Source organism: Falco punctatus (assembly GCF_963210335.1).
Source record: "Falco punctatus genome assembly, chromosome: 4".
NCBI lineage: Eukaryota > Metazoa > Chordata > Aves > Falconiformes > Falconidae > Falco > Falco punctatus.
In genome coordinates, this window is record NC_137583.1 from 14,437,849 (window position 1) to 14,454,370 (window position 16,522).

The window sequence follows — 16,522 nt, forward strand, 5'->3', positions numbered from 1 at the left end:
GTCAGACCAACAAATATAGTTAGAAAATTCAAGAAGCTTCAGAGTATATGCAGTTCTACAGGTCTGGCACAAAACAGAAGAGTTTAAAGATACGTGTTTTTCATATAAAATACATATCAGAGAATTTCTAAAGAAAACAGTTGGCACCTGGAAAGCAGAGAGGATGTTAGTAGAAGGAAAGAAAGATAATAAGGCAATTACCTCCGGTGGAAAAGAGACAATTCCTTTAAAGAACACTACGGGAGCAAGGTAATCATGTGTCATTAAACCAGTATTGCTGTTAAAGTAATAGTTCTTATTACTCAGTAATCAATACACTACAGTATCAGGGATTCATTGTTGACTTAATATTACTTTGAAGGTTGAAACACTTTACACAATATACGAAAACCTGGTTTATTACTTCCACAGGTTAGCAATGTCTAGATTAACTTTTTGTAAAGTCTTGAAAAAAAATTGTTAAAGAATCTCTTGTGTGCTGAAATCTTCTTGGCCAAACGGCAGTAGAGAGTAAATACCAGCAGTTGACTGATAAACTTCTGAAAAATGGCTTTACAGTGGTAATCCTGATAGATGCTGTAGCCTTGCAGTCAAGACAGACTTTTCCACAATGAAATTTGCAGTTGCTTTTAGGAAGCAACTAAAGCGTGTATGTGTGTGAGACAGTGTGTGAGCTAATTTTAAACAAAACAAAACAAATCAAAAATCCTGAAAAATCTGTAGGTAGACCTTGCCTAAAAGTGGAGCTCAGCATGGAGAAACCCAGGAATATTCTGAAGAAATGCAGACTGTGGACTACGTTCCCATTTATCGTGGTTTTATTCTGATTGAATAAAGAATATTTTTTTGGAGAACTTCTTGAAGATGCTACTTTATCTCCTTAAAACAGAAAAGCTAATCGCACATTCTGACTAATTAAAGGCACTCTATTTATGCTATCAATGCCTCCAGCTGTAATCAATATAATCAACATGCAATAAACTATCCAGAGCTTTCCTGATAACAATGTGGAATGCTAAGTACTGTTTTTTGACATTGCGAATCGCATTGTATTAAGGCTCAGAATAGCTTCCACACACATTCAAAGTATCATGCACCTTTAATGCTCGCACTGAAACTCTTCATTATTCTGAAGGCTATTCTCCATACCATAATATAATTAAAAATGTTACATAAACTTGTTACCTTATGGTCTTTTCTTAAAAAAAAAAATCTTCTGGAAAATAATTGTCATATATTAAAATATCACATGATAGTTGAACTGTGATGGCAAGCAAAAGAATCTTTTGGACTTGTGAACATTGTTTTCTGTTTTATGAAAGTATGTTAAGTTTTGCAGAAGATGGCGAAAAGATCCATCAGTAAAATCTGTTAAGAATATTAGCGATGCTTCATTAAGTAGCACTTACCAATGACAATGTATCAAAATTATTACTATCAACAGAAATCCGAAGAATCAGAGGGTTTTATTTTAAATCTTAATGAACACCTTTGATACTTTGATTTTTTACAGATATTTTTGCCTTTTAGTCTATCCTACTAGCTGGACTGAGAAAATGGCACATCACTTAGTATAAAGATTTTTAACATTGCTGTGAATTGAGATAGCATGCTTTATTACATTTCTTTTGGATGAGATTTAATCTGTATTACTGAAATCAATTGGATCATTTAATCCACACTATTAACAAAATTAACATGCTTCAAAGTTTTAGTATGGTTTTGTCCAACACTCTATACAGGAATTAAAAGGAATATTCAAACTATTCAGCCAGTCTGGTAGTATACTTTAAAAATGCAAGGGAAAGGCTACATTATATCAAATCAGGGAATTAAAAAACATTTGTTTTTGCATTAAGAACACATCACATTGACAGACTATTATGCATCTGAAGTCTACAATCAATAAGGAACACAAAAGATGGTATTTAACTGCATAAACTACTTAGTAAATCTTACGAATATGAGAGAACTGGCTTGTGCCTGAGGGTTAATAAGAGGAGCACATTTGCTGAATTATCTTTTACAATGGATAATTTGACTAACTCTGTGGAGGGCCAGAGAATGCCAATGTATGAATCAAGAGTATGAAAATATTTTAGAGGAAAAAAAGACCAATTCTTGACATCTTGTGCAATTATCAGCTAAAATCTCAGCACATACTTCCGTTGCATTAGTAATATTTAGTACCACATAAAGCAAATTCTCTAATGATCAAAGCGAGTATGTAATACCTTACTATGATCCACTGAATGCAAAGTGCCAGCTCATATCAAAAGTATGGTTCAGTATAGCTTAAATATTCAGTTCAGCTAAGACGAAGACCTATTTTTCTCACTTGTTTGGATTTTTAATTATATCTATTTAAGAAAGGTTATTAGACACTAACTCAGTTCTTGGATAAATCAATAAAAAGTCACCTAGCTTTGTAAAAGCCCTCACCTATTCCCTGCTACATCTTTTTTGGAGCATGCATTACTTGTTAGGCTCCTCTAGATTAGCAGATCTAAATTTTCAATTATTTACGTATCTGCTGAACTTCATTCATACATGTAACTTAATGTAAATCAGATTACTTAGACACACCTATTCGGGCTCTACTTTGTAATATATTAATGAAGTATGTATAATGGGAGTTTGTTTTTTTTTATAGAACTATTTACATAGAAATAAACCCTTCAATAATAGTTTCAGTAGTGAAGCAAGGACTTATGTAGGCTATTAATAATATCTGTTTGTGTTATGTACAAAATGCAATCATATTATCTGAAAAAATGTTGAAATAAAATTTCAGGTCCTACAGACATATGTCTGTAATAACAGTGAAGTCATGTCTTGAATTGTCCATTATTGCATCTAAAATGGTTTAAACAACTTCAATTCTTGAACATTCTTCAAGTTTTTACATAAATATGCCATAAACCAAGAAACATTCAGTGTTGATTTATACATCAATAACTGTTCAGTGCTACTCAGCTCCAGGTGGGAAAAACAGTATCTTTAAAATGGAAAACTGAGTGAGTATACAGAAGAAGATATACTACCAAAAGAATATAGAGTATATTTATACATACAAATCAAGGATTTTTGAATGCACATGTTAACACAAATCTTGAAAAATAACAAAAATATACACTCCCATATGACTTTGCAGAAATCGAAAGCTCTATTTAAAAAAGTATTTAAGGCCAATCTGGCAATACATTGGTGATTAAAAAATGCAAGGCATGAGCTACATTGTATTATTCTGCTGGAGTGTTATTGTAGTTTCAAAATATCATTAAATCAGCACAAACCAACACTTATCATTTCCTGCACATTTTTCACAGTGAGCTGCATTCTGACTATGAGTAATCTGTTAATCTGTTCTTTGCCTCACAATCCGTCAAAGTGACAGATTCATTCCAACCCTAATACATAATATCTTCATTTACTGTATGCCTTACTGGAACTTTCTTTTTTTGCTAGCACTAAGATTTACAAAATCACAAGCATATTTAGAGAATGCCTTTTTCCTTCCCCCAAACCACTTCAGCAAGTCCAGCCTGCCAAATACCACTCTTCTAACGGAGGCAGCGAGACCTCCTTAAAACCTAAATTCTTTAATTTTCAATGAATTAGTAACTAAAAAAGAGATCAGATCATAAAAAGTACATGTGCAACTGTGCATGGAAGACTTGAAACTGCTCTTTAAAGTCTTAAATCTGCAAATGAACTGGTTTACGGGTGCTAGATTAGATTCAAGGATAACAAAGGAGATGTGAATTCTACTTATTAAACAAGATATTTCATAGTGTAAGGTGCTGTGACAAGTGTGTACAGTATAATCACGCTGACTGGTATTAGCTGAAAGTTTGACTTGTTAATGGCACCTTGTTTTTCTTTCATTATCATAGTTGAAATGATATTTTTTTTCAGGTTATTAAAAACATACAGTCATCTACATCAGTCTAAAACCACGAATGACCTGAATTTGGAGATTTAACAGCTCTACTAATTAATATATTGTGCTATTTGGTCAATGCTTTGTAATGAAATACATGAAACTTCTATTATAGCTTCTGTTCAATGACAGTAACATTGGAATTTACTTAAAGACTAAACCCATAGCTCATCACTATGTTAGCTTGGTGGCTAGATTATAGTTTCAATATTCACTAGCAATATAAATGACAGTAGTAGAAAAAACCAGTGTTTCATCACCTAATTTAAGTCAAATACTAGCCCTTTCTTCTTTGCTAGTTTTGATTCGTTTATCAGAAAATCAGCTGTATAAATTGAAAGTAATGAATTTGCAAAGGTGTGTTAAAATTCTTTCATCTTAATCTAATCTTAAGCAAGTAAATTCTAATAACTACAGCAGATACTCACTGATCAGTGAATCAAATGGATTTCCACATTTAATGAAGTGTCCATTATGTAGGGTGTGCTTCCTTTTTAACATATTTTAAATAATTAAATAAAACATTAAAAAATATATATATTTTAATATTCCATTGGTTCAGGAAGCACCAGAATCTAGTACCTAGTACCTAATAAGTCTTGTTGCAATTAAAGTCATAACTTTTTCTCCACAGTCACTAACCAAAAGCATCTCACTGTTCTCTGCATCCTGGGCATAGACTGGATCCCATTTAACTCTTAATGGATGACATGGAGCCAGAGGGTTTTTAAAAATCAATGGAGAGATATGACTCAACACAGCACTAACTTTAATATTATCAGACTTGTTAAAGGTGCTGCTGCTGAATGTTCCTTGTCTGTGCGAACTACTTTCTTTTTCAGAAAAGTAAAAACCCAAATGTATGCATGAAAACTCTGACCTTTTAATATATTAATGGAATGAATGGTACAGCATGGAGCTGGAAACTTAATTGCCACCACAAAGTGAGAAGTATGCTACCTCAGTTCAATTCTTTAAAAACATCAAGCTTTGTCAACATCAAACGTTAAAATAACATAAAGGAATAAAACCAAGGTTCTTGCACAAATGATATTGGAATAGCAGGGAAGGGAGGCATGGGCAGTTGTGCCCTTGGAAACTCAGACAGTTTGGCTCTATAAGAAAATGTTATATGCATATGGGATGTCAGCCAAGGAGCCTGATTTGTCTGTAATTAAATCAGCTTCCAGTTCAGGAGGAGGATGGAGGAATAAATACATATTTCCATGATGGGGGGTGGGTTACTGGTAGTAAGCTTTTTCTCTCCAGAAAAGGGAACAATACAACCGGTACAAACATACTCAGAAGCTTGCCTGCCCTGTGAACTACCCCGAAAGGCTCTGAGTCATCAGAAGCTGGACTCAGATACCGGCTTATGGCTGGACCAAAGTGTCTTGTCATCTGCAAACAGGGGAGATCCCCTGGAAGAAGACATGCTGGTGAAGGTGTACTCAGCTGCGTACTGAAGGAGACATCGCAAGACTGTGAAGAGGGAATCCTGGACTTGTTACCAGGTAACACCTACCTCTTCCTTTCGATTTGCAAGACCTTAGAGGCGTGTAAAATATCTTACTGCCTGTTCTCCATCCCTACACACAAGCACAGCCAAGACAACTGTTTGAATGGCCCAGGAATATTCAGAAAAAGGGTGAAACCAATAAAAATTATTCAAAGTCCTGAGGCTACAAGAAAGATACAAACTACCTTATATTAACACAGACACAACTGCATGTTTGAAAGCATTTACCATGTTTTATATTCAACCTCTTAGTGTATATGCTGCTAGGTTTTCATGTTCTCAGATTCCCATGCAAGGGAAAGCCATTTTTGGATTATTTTAACAAGCTCTTACTTGTTAGCCACTTGGTTCTCAACAACCTTCCTGCAGCTATGCTTTTTAACATCATGATTAAAAAAATTAACCTTTTCAATTAGATGTTTCCTGTGCCATTTTCTCCTTTTGTCATGTTCTTTTTCATGCATATTATAGCCCGACAAATGCAGCAGAACTTTGCTAATTCAGATTAACGACTAGGAGATCTATTGCAAATTACTCTATTTGGTGGATGAATAAAGTTACTGAACAAGTACAATAAAAAACCAAAGTACATTTTGTGATACATTGTTCTTGTTCACTTATTTTGACAACTGTTGTGTAATTTTATAATACTTCATAATGTAATATTGTCTGTTTTGCAGAAGTAATGGAGTTCTATGGCTTTGAACTTGTAATGAATCATAAAAATAAATATGCTTCTTTGTTTGCAAAACTCAATCTTTAAATGTGCTTCTTTAAGTTATGCTGCTGTTTAAGCGTTTGCTTGGAGATACAGGACACAAAGACCTTTTGTGTCTGACCTTCACAGCGTGCATGTTGGAGAAGTTCTGGTGTAGTGCAAATATATGTTATATAAATAGCTACAATTCTTTTACTGTACATCTCTCAATGGTATAATAACACATGCATCAGCTATTAGAACACTTAAGTTTTCAAAGCTGAACATGCTCCTAATACTTGTGAGTTTGCAGTGGATGTATTTTTGTGCTGGGATCATTGACATATTATTGAAATTTCAGGTGCCATGATAATGGCATTTATGGCAACAATAGGCTCTAAAAAAATACTTCTCCAGCAGAAACTTTTAAAGAAAACGAAAGAAATAATTTACTTCCTAAAATCAATAGAGTGGCTCAGAGTTACTCATAGGAACATGTGTTCATAATATTTAGCTAATATACCAGATTTTTACTGATAATCAAGTTTGCAAATAAGTTAAAAATGTATTTAGCTAAAGGAACATGTTCATCCATTTCATGATTCATCATCAAAACTACTGTGCATGCATATCATTAGAAAAATAAGAAAATCACATTGTTTGATAAAGTAGTAATTAAGAATATGGGTTCTGCTTTTTTTTTCTTAAGGTAAAACCTATAATGTTTCCAAAAAGTTATAGTTATTGTCTTCCTCAAACATGTTAATCTCCACATCAATGAAATGTGTGATGATAAATCTCAAATCTATAATATTTCCCATAACCGGAGAGATATCTTTACCATAAAATGGAAGAAAATGTTACTAGCTTCTTTTAGGTTGTGGTTTCTTTTTTTTTTTTTTTTTCTTTTCCCTTTTTGTGGGTTTGGTGGGCTTTTTTTGATTGTAGAGGAAAGAATGATGACACCTGATCAGTCTAATGTAACACATGTAGGTTACAATGACAGGACAGCTTGCTTTAGTCAGCCTGTACCAAGCCTATGTGAAGTGAGGTCAGCAACTATTAATCATTTGTCAAAGACTGCGGGCCCTTATCAGCCAATTACAGATACAAGGAACTTTATATTACATCCACAAGTGGCAAAGCTACAAAGGACTTAAACCACACTACAGTGGTGACACTTTTTATAGATAAATACAAATCTAGACAAAATGCTGGCCTGAAATGCATCATATTTCCATTTAGCAATTCTAGAAAATATTTAATACTGGTTTTCCTTAAAATTTTAGGGACCTTGTATGCTCCTTAGCCCTAAAAGGTTTCTTTTTTATTCACAACAAACCCACTAATGGAATCTAATTTAAACACAAAAAATCGCACTGAAGAAGCTACAGACTTGCACACGCAGAGCAGAAAAATCTAGCTTGTTTCACAAGTCAGCTACTGGACTGGCTCGAGGATGGTCCTTAACCCTAACACATCAGAGGAACTGTAACACTCACTTTTCATAGCAAAACCTATGGAGATATCTCCATGGATGCAGGTCAGAGGACCATGGAGAAGAACAAGACACTGGAAAGGGCAGATGGGAGCCTGATAAAATGACATCTCATTGCTTCTTTATGTTCTTGCTGGAATTTTGGGGCTGACAACCTACATCAGCTACAGATGGACTCTCAGTATCAGCAAGGAGGCTTAAGACTCCCCTCCTGTCCCCGTGCTGGGTCATAACCATCCATCAGGCAGGGTGAATTCCAACACATAGGGCTGAATGGTAGAGTACACTATATACTGATGCACATGCACTTTCACATACCAGCCGGGCAAGCACCAGCCTCTAGCAGCACAGAGGAGACAGAGGTGGAGCTAACAAGGGAGTAAAACTCTGGTTATTTCTGGTAATTCTGTGCCGGTAACCCTGACCAAGCCCACAGCAGAGGCACTGACAATACTTCAAAAGATCATTTTCATTGACTGATATACCAATTAACTTCTGTAGGTTCCAAGCACCTTTGGAAAGCTGTCAGCACCACATATATAGAGTAGTTTGGGAAGGCTGCTGATTTTAGAGCTGTTAACGTACCAAACCTGCCAGCGACTAACAGGGACAACAAATTAAACCTCAGTTTAACCACTATTTTCATTTGTGAATGAAAAACAGCTTGATCACTCATTCTTTAGTTTGAGACCACTGATCAATAGACTTTCTCATAAAATGATGTCTCTGTTTTATGTGTAGATCTTATATTCTTGGCTATAGTCCAAATCAGGCAGATGTTTACTTTCATTAAATCTTTGTGCCCACAATTCGCTATGGGAATACTTTTTTTTTTTTTTTAACATGTAAAGTTAAATGTCTGGCTAAAACCTAACTGAAAATTTGGCTGTGTACATTTTGTATAAAATTACTTCAGTAAAACACACTTCTTGTGAGAAGATACCCAATGAAATGCTGAAATATTTGTGTCCCACTTTAGTGTGGTTTTTGGGGAACAGCTGTTTGAACTTCAGAGGAACAAATTTTATTTGGTAGCCTGGGAAGAGTTGAGTAGGATGCCAAGACAGGATCTAATGAGGCAATGTTTATAAAAATAGGTTTCGGCTTATAAAAAGCCCCTCTCTCAAAGACAGAAAAATCAGCTTTTATCAGAAATTTTCTGAAGAGCATCTGTAGAAGTTCAGAAAATCTATTCATAAAATTAGGCTCAAGTGATCTTTTTCAGAAAGCAGCCCTACATTTTGCAGTTCAGCATGGCTGAAATTCCTCTAGAATATTTACTTTCTTTCAGCATTTCCTTAATGAAACTGCCAAGCCTTGTGGCACTCAAATATTTTGGAGGACAAATGCTTACTAAGTAGATGCACAGTACACAGCAATTTCCAGTCCCTGCACTGGAGGAAGAAGTAACATAGACAGTTACAGCTTCATATTTGAAGAGAAAGGAGCAATTCTGAAGTTCAGCTTGGACCATACAGCACATCAGTCAGTGGGAAGTGCAGAGCTAAGGCTTGAAACACTGAACATCATCTTGCTCATCTGGCTCTGCAGCCTCTGCAGTCAGCCTGTCTCCTTTCATTAACCGGTTCTACGCCTTGCAAAGCAGCGTGATGTGGAGGTGATTTGTACTGCAGTACCAATATTCTTGGCAGACTTATGACCTTTACCCAGTGGAACCAATGGAAAATGAGTCTAGCTGGGTCTTTTTATTGACTGCATTTCCATTATCTTCACAGGTGCTTTCTTTGCTGGCTTGTTCTTTTATCTTATTATGGACAGAAGCTACATTTACTGGACAATAGCTTCCACATTGCTCTCTTTTCATTTCCCAGAAAATACCACTGCTACACTTTTTCAAGTTACTTGAGACCTGTCAAATTCTTTATCAGTCTTTACAACAAACTATTTGTTGTTTCAGTAAGTGCATCACGATCACGTTACTGTCTTCATGCTGCGGTATTTGTACCCAGTCATCTACATAGGATGTATCAATTTTTCAAATATTCTGTGTGTTCCCCTATACAGCTATGGTAGGCTTACAAAGATTTAGACATTTTCCAGCTGCTCCTATGTTACTTGTTAAAATCTGCTTTAAAAACAGTTTAGGAACTAAGTTATAGAATTAGCATTAATTTCATCTCCCCCTCATTTAGGTACACACCTAGTGTGAAAAACACTACATGGCTTTCCATTATAAATGAGAGGTGATAATATGAATAATGGTATTCAAGTCACATAACCTCCAGTTTTTATATCGTGATGCAAACTGGCCTCATAATTTTTTCATCTTCTGTATTTACAGCCCAATAATGCTCTTCTGGCAGTTCACAAGGGCTACTGTATTTATGAGGCACTTGCAAGTCAGGTATTTTACGAATACTTTGCCTGCATTTCTCAAAAATGATTTCTAGAGAAATTTAAGTCTAGTATGTGTACTGGATTAAAATAGCATTAGAACTAAGTTGTAATTTATATTATTTTGTTTTAAATTTTATTATATGGAAATACAAGTTTTCATTGTTGGTCATATTAGCTTGATATGATGAAATGCTTTATTTTTCAGGGATAATGGTGTTTATTCTGGTTTTCAGTACATATAATATACTGAGTACCAAATTGCTTTAGCACATGCATAAAAATAACTTAATAAAAACTGACTCAACCAATGTATGGGCAAAAAGAAGACAAACAGTGTAGCTTGCACTAAAATATAGGCAATTCAAATGCCACCAGAATTATGAAACTGATTCTGGAGTACAGAGTCCGAAGTGTCAGTCTCAAGGTACCTGATATCTTACTCCGTGGACTATAGTCAAGTGTCTCTGTCCACTTCATCCATTGTAACAATTCCTAAGGACAGAGGTGGTTCCTTTGATAACTAACACCCACATAAGCACTTTGATTTACATGTGAAAGGGAACAGGAATCCAGAATTATACTTTAACTCCAGTAATATATTGTGTGCACTAGGAAACATATGGCTGCATGTTGCAATAACTGATGCATTTGGATGAACTTCCACAGCAAGTTTCATAGTGTTCACTTCATAAAATCTAACCAGAAGATTCTAAATCTATAAAAATGTGGATGGCAAATGAGACAAGTGACTGAAACCATCTGTGTGAGGAGAAATGCATATTAACCTGCACAACTGACTGGCAGTGTGGTATCATAAAACACTTCAGACTGTTGATAAAAGATAAAGAAGTTGTATCTGTAACGCTCTCTCTTCCCCTCCCTCCCAACCCCCACACACATTGTCCACTTAGAACTTGGACAAGCAAAATCCCCATTAACGACACCAAGTGGAAGTGAAATAGGATCACTTTTTAAAGTAAGTACACCTCTTGTTCAGGCTGTTCTAAAATTGTCAAAGTGATGGAGTTTCACAGGTACAAGGAAGTTCTGAAATGGGACAATGAATTTTGGTTGTTTCCATTTGATTATTTCTCCCTAGCCAGACTCTCCCCTTGTCTTTACCTCATCTTATAATACAGGCACAGGAATTTTGTTGCCGATTCCAAACTAAACAGATCAAGCTAAAAACCTGACAGTCAAAATATGCTGTAGACAGGATCCCTTTGAACCATCCCACAGTGTTGTAACACCTTCTCCTGACTGGGCTATCTACTGAAAAACTCCATTTAAATAAGTAACATTAAAATCTTTTGAAACAAATGGATTCCCTGACACCTACAGTCACATACAGAATTCTAGTTCTAAGCCTTCAAAGCGGAGAGGGAGAAAGAAACAGATGAGAGTGTGTGTATGTCAGATGAGGAAGATTTGCTGAATCACGCATCAAAGCAGATGTAGGAGCAAGGCCTGTGTCAGTTACTTTAAATATGCAGCAGTACACCCAAAACATGCAGAATTCTGTTCCGCGTTCCAGGACAAGGCAGACATTCTGCAGACAATGACTAAAACGAGTAATAGTAAAGACCTCTGAGAGGAGGTTGCAATTGAAAAGAGATTTAAGATTAAATCAAAGAATGTCACATTTAATATTCAGAACACTCTAACTGAATCCTTACTGTCTGGGCTATAAATGGAATCTTACCGTGGGTTGGAATGAGAAAGAGGGCTCATTTCTTTCTGGTAGTGATGCTCCTGACTGACGGGCTATGGAAAATAAAAAATAATAGTGAGAAAATAACTTTGCAAATATTCTTTCAGAATGTTTAGAAGTATGTATGAGATCTTTCATGAGCATACACATTTGCAGCTTCTGATATTAGAACTTTACGGTCTTTTTTCTTATCTGTGAAATTAAAAAGGGATATTCAGATCCTAACGGTGCAAAAGTACAACTTAATAGATAATTCTTGTCTGGATGGAAATATGTATGAATTAAGGAGTCAACCACCTGGTCATTTCTTTGCTGCCTGTGACAGTGTTGGGACAGAGTCAGGAAACTTCAGAGAGGGAAGAGTGGCAAAGTCTTGTCTGATAGAGAAGGCTGGACTGCACAGGAATAGGGAGCGTGGTGCAGGAACTCAGCAGGATCTGTGCAGAACCAGCTGGTCTTAAGACTCGACAACACTGAGCCAGAGATACTGGGCTGGCAGGCAGGGTTCCTCTCTCCTCAGAAGCACCATGATCTTAGCAGTCCTGAATGAAGTTTGCAGAAGCATGTATAATTCTCTATGGCACTGCCAATTTGAAACCTGGATTAAGCTGTTCATGGGTAGCTAATGGTGGACTGCATGAACATTCAGACAAAAGAGTTTCCCCTGTCTTCAAAGTGTGCCTCAAAGATTTAAAAATACATTTGGCTTATGGCATTAAACCCAGTTATTTGCAAGATAGATCAATGTTCATAAACTGGTATAAAAGTTCAAGAATTCTAAAATTCAGAAATAAATTTGCTCTCAGTATGTATGTAGTGCTTCCAGAAAAGACCCTTTTCACACCCCCCCAAACCAGTTCTAAAGAAATCACTGAAGCAAATGCAAAAGAAGTGAAAATACAAGTTTACATTAACATTACTTCTACAATTTATTACATGAAAGGCTAAAAATAAATATTAAGCATTATGAAAGCAGTTTTTTTTATGGAAATCAATATAAAAATGACTATGTTCTCATGGTTTCAGGAAGTGGGGAGGCATGTTGTAAAATATATGTTGAGGATGAATGACATCCTAATTACTGCCAAATATGAGTCACTGCCTGGTGGTGGATAGTGCAATTCCCAGATGATGGCTAGTGGAAGACTGAGGATGAGACAGAAAGTGAATTAGTCAGTCTATGAACCAGAATATCTGTCTAAATAATTTTTAGTCTCATTTCATAGTAAAGAATAGTCTGCCTCAGTTTTGCAATTTGAGTTGATGTGAACAGATCCCTCCAGGGGTTGTCAAACTGAGCTCTCAGTTAGAATAATTCTGGGTTTAAATATCACTCCTCTTGTCTGTCAGACTTCAGTTCTGCCAGACCATTTTTGTGTTAAGTGGCTTTCTTTTCTGAAACATCACAAAGGAGGCCAGAAGACCTTCCACAAATTGGGTATGAACCTGGAAGTACTCTTCGAAATATTTTGCAGATCAAGTCTTATGTGACTGAATTTATATTTAGAAAGTTGCTTGGGGAACAAGAAGTCTTTCTTCTCTGTGAGTACTCCTTACTTGAAAGTTAGTGCTTAGTGGTGAGCATATTTTGGATTCTGCTAATGAAGCATTATACCCGTACAAGCTTCTATGATATATCAACCAGCAGTCCAGAGGAACCTTCCTTTTCCTTTGCATTTCTGACTAAGAATCAGGGACCATATGCTGAATTCTCTTACATATGACCTTCCTCCAAAATTTTTGTGTTATATCTGAAGTGGTGTCTGAACTGTAGAAACAGCTGAAGCTGAACAGGCCACTTCCCTGACAGGGCAGGAAGGTCTTAACTGGATCTCTAGAATAAAGCAAGGCATTGAAGCAAGAATATTTTGCAAACCTTGCAGATTTTCTTGGATAATGTGTATATGTGTGGGTATACACTTCACATTATACCCCGCAATCCACAGAACTGTCTCTTTCATATTGTTGCAAAGCTAACATGGAATTTCATAGACCTAAAGATAGAAGAAAACATTCAAGTAAGATGGTCAAATAAAGTATTTTAAAATACTTAGTTCTACATACCCATATTATTGATTTGGAACTGTGCCCCATGCACATTTTACAAGGGTTTACAATTCTCCTTTGAAATAAATTAATTTTAAAGTAGAAGTTTTTCATATTTATAACGGATAGCTATGCTGGGTAATGTATAATATTCAAAGCTATTTTATTCCTTTTTGGCTGTCATAGTTTACAGCAGCTGCTAAACAACTTACATGTCAATGATTTCTCCTGACAGCATATATTCAGTTCTTGGTAAACTATCATAGGATATAAAAATACAGCTTTAGTATTTTATATGTTTTTTGTATTTTATGGTTGTTTAAGGACATCTGTTCCAACCACAACTTAGCAATATGATTGATCTATGTGCCTTTATATTCAGAAGGGTTTCTTAGTAACATGAGATTTTCAATGAATCTGGAAATCAGACTAACAAAGGCAAGTGATGAAAAAAACCCCAAACCTCACAAAAAATGTGTTTTATATATAAAATATTACTTTGATACATAAGTTCACTATCTAGCATGATTATATCCTGCCCTGCCTTGCAAAACATCATAGGTATTTCAAAATGAAAGACACACAAAAAGCTGCCTTCTGGTGGTGCTGTTGCCATAGATTCCACTAAGGGAAAAAATATGTACAAAATGAACGAAAATTTGGAATAAAAATACTCCTTACTTATCTTTGAAGAACATAAGAGAAGGCAATAGATACTACTGATGTAAATAATCAGAAAGATACAACCTGGAAACACATGTAAGGATGAAAGTTTAATAATGACAAGAATTTCAAGCTGTCTTTCATTTCTGAAACTACAATATGAGGATTACTTTTGTTTCTTTTCTATAGACTGCACTGCTAAAATCATTTGCCTGCACAACTGCGAGACTGCTATAGATATATATGTATATGAACTCTTCCACAGTTTGTACATCTGATTTTGGGAAGATTGATCATTTGCATGCAAATACTCTTGACTCAAATGACGGCGGTACTAAAGATCAGAGACATAAACCCAAATTTGATTTTATTTTACATGTTTTTTACATAATATATATAAGGAATAAATATACATGTAAGGAACGCTTCTTGGTAAAAACTGGAAGCTGAAGAAACAATGACTTTTCTCAGGCTGGGGGATGAAAGGATTGACAGCAGCCCTGCAGAGGACTTCGTGGTACTGGCGGATGAAAAGCTGGACATGACCCAGCAATGTGTACTCGCAGCCCACAAAGCTAACCGTATCCTGGGCTGCATCAAAAGAAGCATGGCCAGCAGGTTGAGGGAGGTGATTCTGCCCCTCCACCCTGCTCTGATGAGACCCCACCTGGAGAACTGTGTCCAGCTCTGAGGTCCTCAGCAGAGGAAAGACACGGACTGTTGGAGCAGGCCCAGAGGAGGCCACAAAAATGATCAGAGGGCTGGAGCACCTCTCCTATGAAGACAGGCTGAGAGAGTTGGGGTTGTTCAGGTTGGAGAAGAGAGAAGGCTCCAGGAAGACCTTATTGCAGCCTTTCAGCACCTAAATGGGGCCCACAAGAAAGATGAAGACAAACCTTTTAACAGAGCCTGTTGCAATAGGACAAGGGGTAATGGTTTTAGACTAAAAGAGGGTAGATTTTAAACTAGATATGAAGAAGAAATTTTTCTACAGTGATGGTGGTGAAACGCTGGAACAGGTTGCCCAGAGAGGTGGTAGATGCTCCGTCTCTGGAAACATTCAAGGTCAGGTTGGACATGGCTCTGAGCAACCTGGTCTAGTTAAAGATGTCCCTGCTCGCTGCAGGGGGGTTGGACTAGGTGACTTTTAAAGTTCCCTTCCAGCCCAAACTATTTTATGATACTGCAATTTTAGGTCTTACAGCAAGACCACGCATGGCAGAAGACTACAATCCAGCAGGAGCAACCTTTGCATGTGCTGTATTCTGATCATTCAGTTACGACTACCTGTGCATACAGCAACACATTCACTGCACACGTGTATTCTATGCGTGGGGAATCACTGAAAACAGTTATATGAAATTATCTGCCAGATCCATAGATTTGAAAGCCAGAGGGAAGAATGAGATCAATTCATGATCATATGCATATCACAGGCTACTTAATTACATCACCAATAGAAACCACTGAACAACATCAGATCTAGAACTGAATGAACCATGAAGTCCATCCCTCTGACTGCTTTTGATACTTGTCAGCTGACCAGTTCTAAATTCTTTCAAGGTGTGCTTTATTAGTATGGAACCTTGCTCGTTTTTAAACAAATATGTACAATGGTCTTAGCATGTTACATCTGAGCAGTTCCCTTATAAATTGTAACTTTATCAATAAAATTAGATTTTTTGAACAGAACGTATTTTCTATAAAATGATCTTGACTATCATTAACCATATCACCATCCTGTAAATCTCTGTTAACTGAATCCCACACCAGACTTTTCACTGATTTGACAATGATAACAAACTGGTCTACATTAACTATTTCATTTCAGCAACTTGTTTGAATACTGGCACAGCATCACTACTCTCAAAGACTTCTGAAATGTTGCGAACATATCAAAATAAACTAAAAGTTAACACCACCGTTCCAAGAATGCCCCAAACTACTCTCTTAAGAGCTTCTGTGTTAAAACAACTCAGGGTGATTAAATAATCACCTTCCCTAATAAATGTTGTTTATAGCCTTGTTAGATACTAAAGGTCTAAAAAATGAATTACCACCCTCACATGAATACTCTGCATTTTTCC

General features: G+C 36.2%; 1 protein-coding gene across 8 annotated transcripts in view; it reads right to left on the reverse strand.

Annotated features, from left to right (window-relative positions):
* The window catches only part of CFAP20DC (CFAP20 domain containing), a 97,359-nt gene that overhangs the window by 20,407 nt on the left and 60,430 nt on the right, over positions 1–16,522 (reverse strand). For all 8 annotated transcript variants that reach the window (XR_013927450.1, XR_013927451.1, XR_013927452.1 and 5 more), the window contains one exon: positions 11,718–11,779. Coding sequence is in view for 4 of the 8 variants with exons in the window: in XM_080382928.1 (XP_080239054.1) it covers positions 11,718–11,779 (62 nt within the window). In the remaining 4 variants the exon portion in view is untranslated. The remainder of the gene's footprint in view (positions 1–11,717; positions 11,780–16,522) is intronic.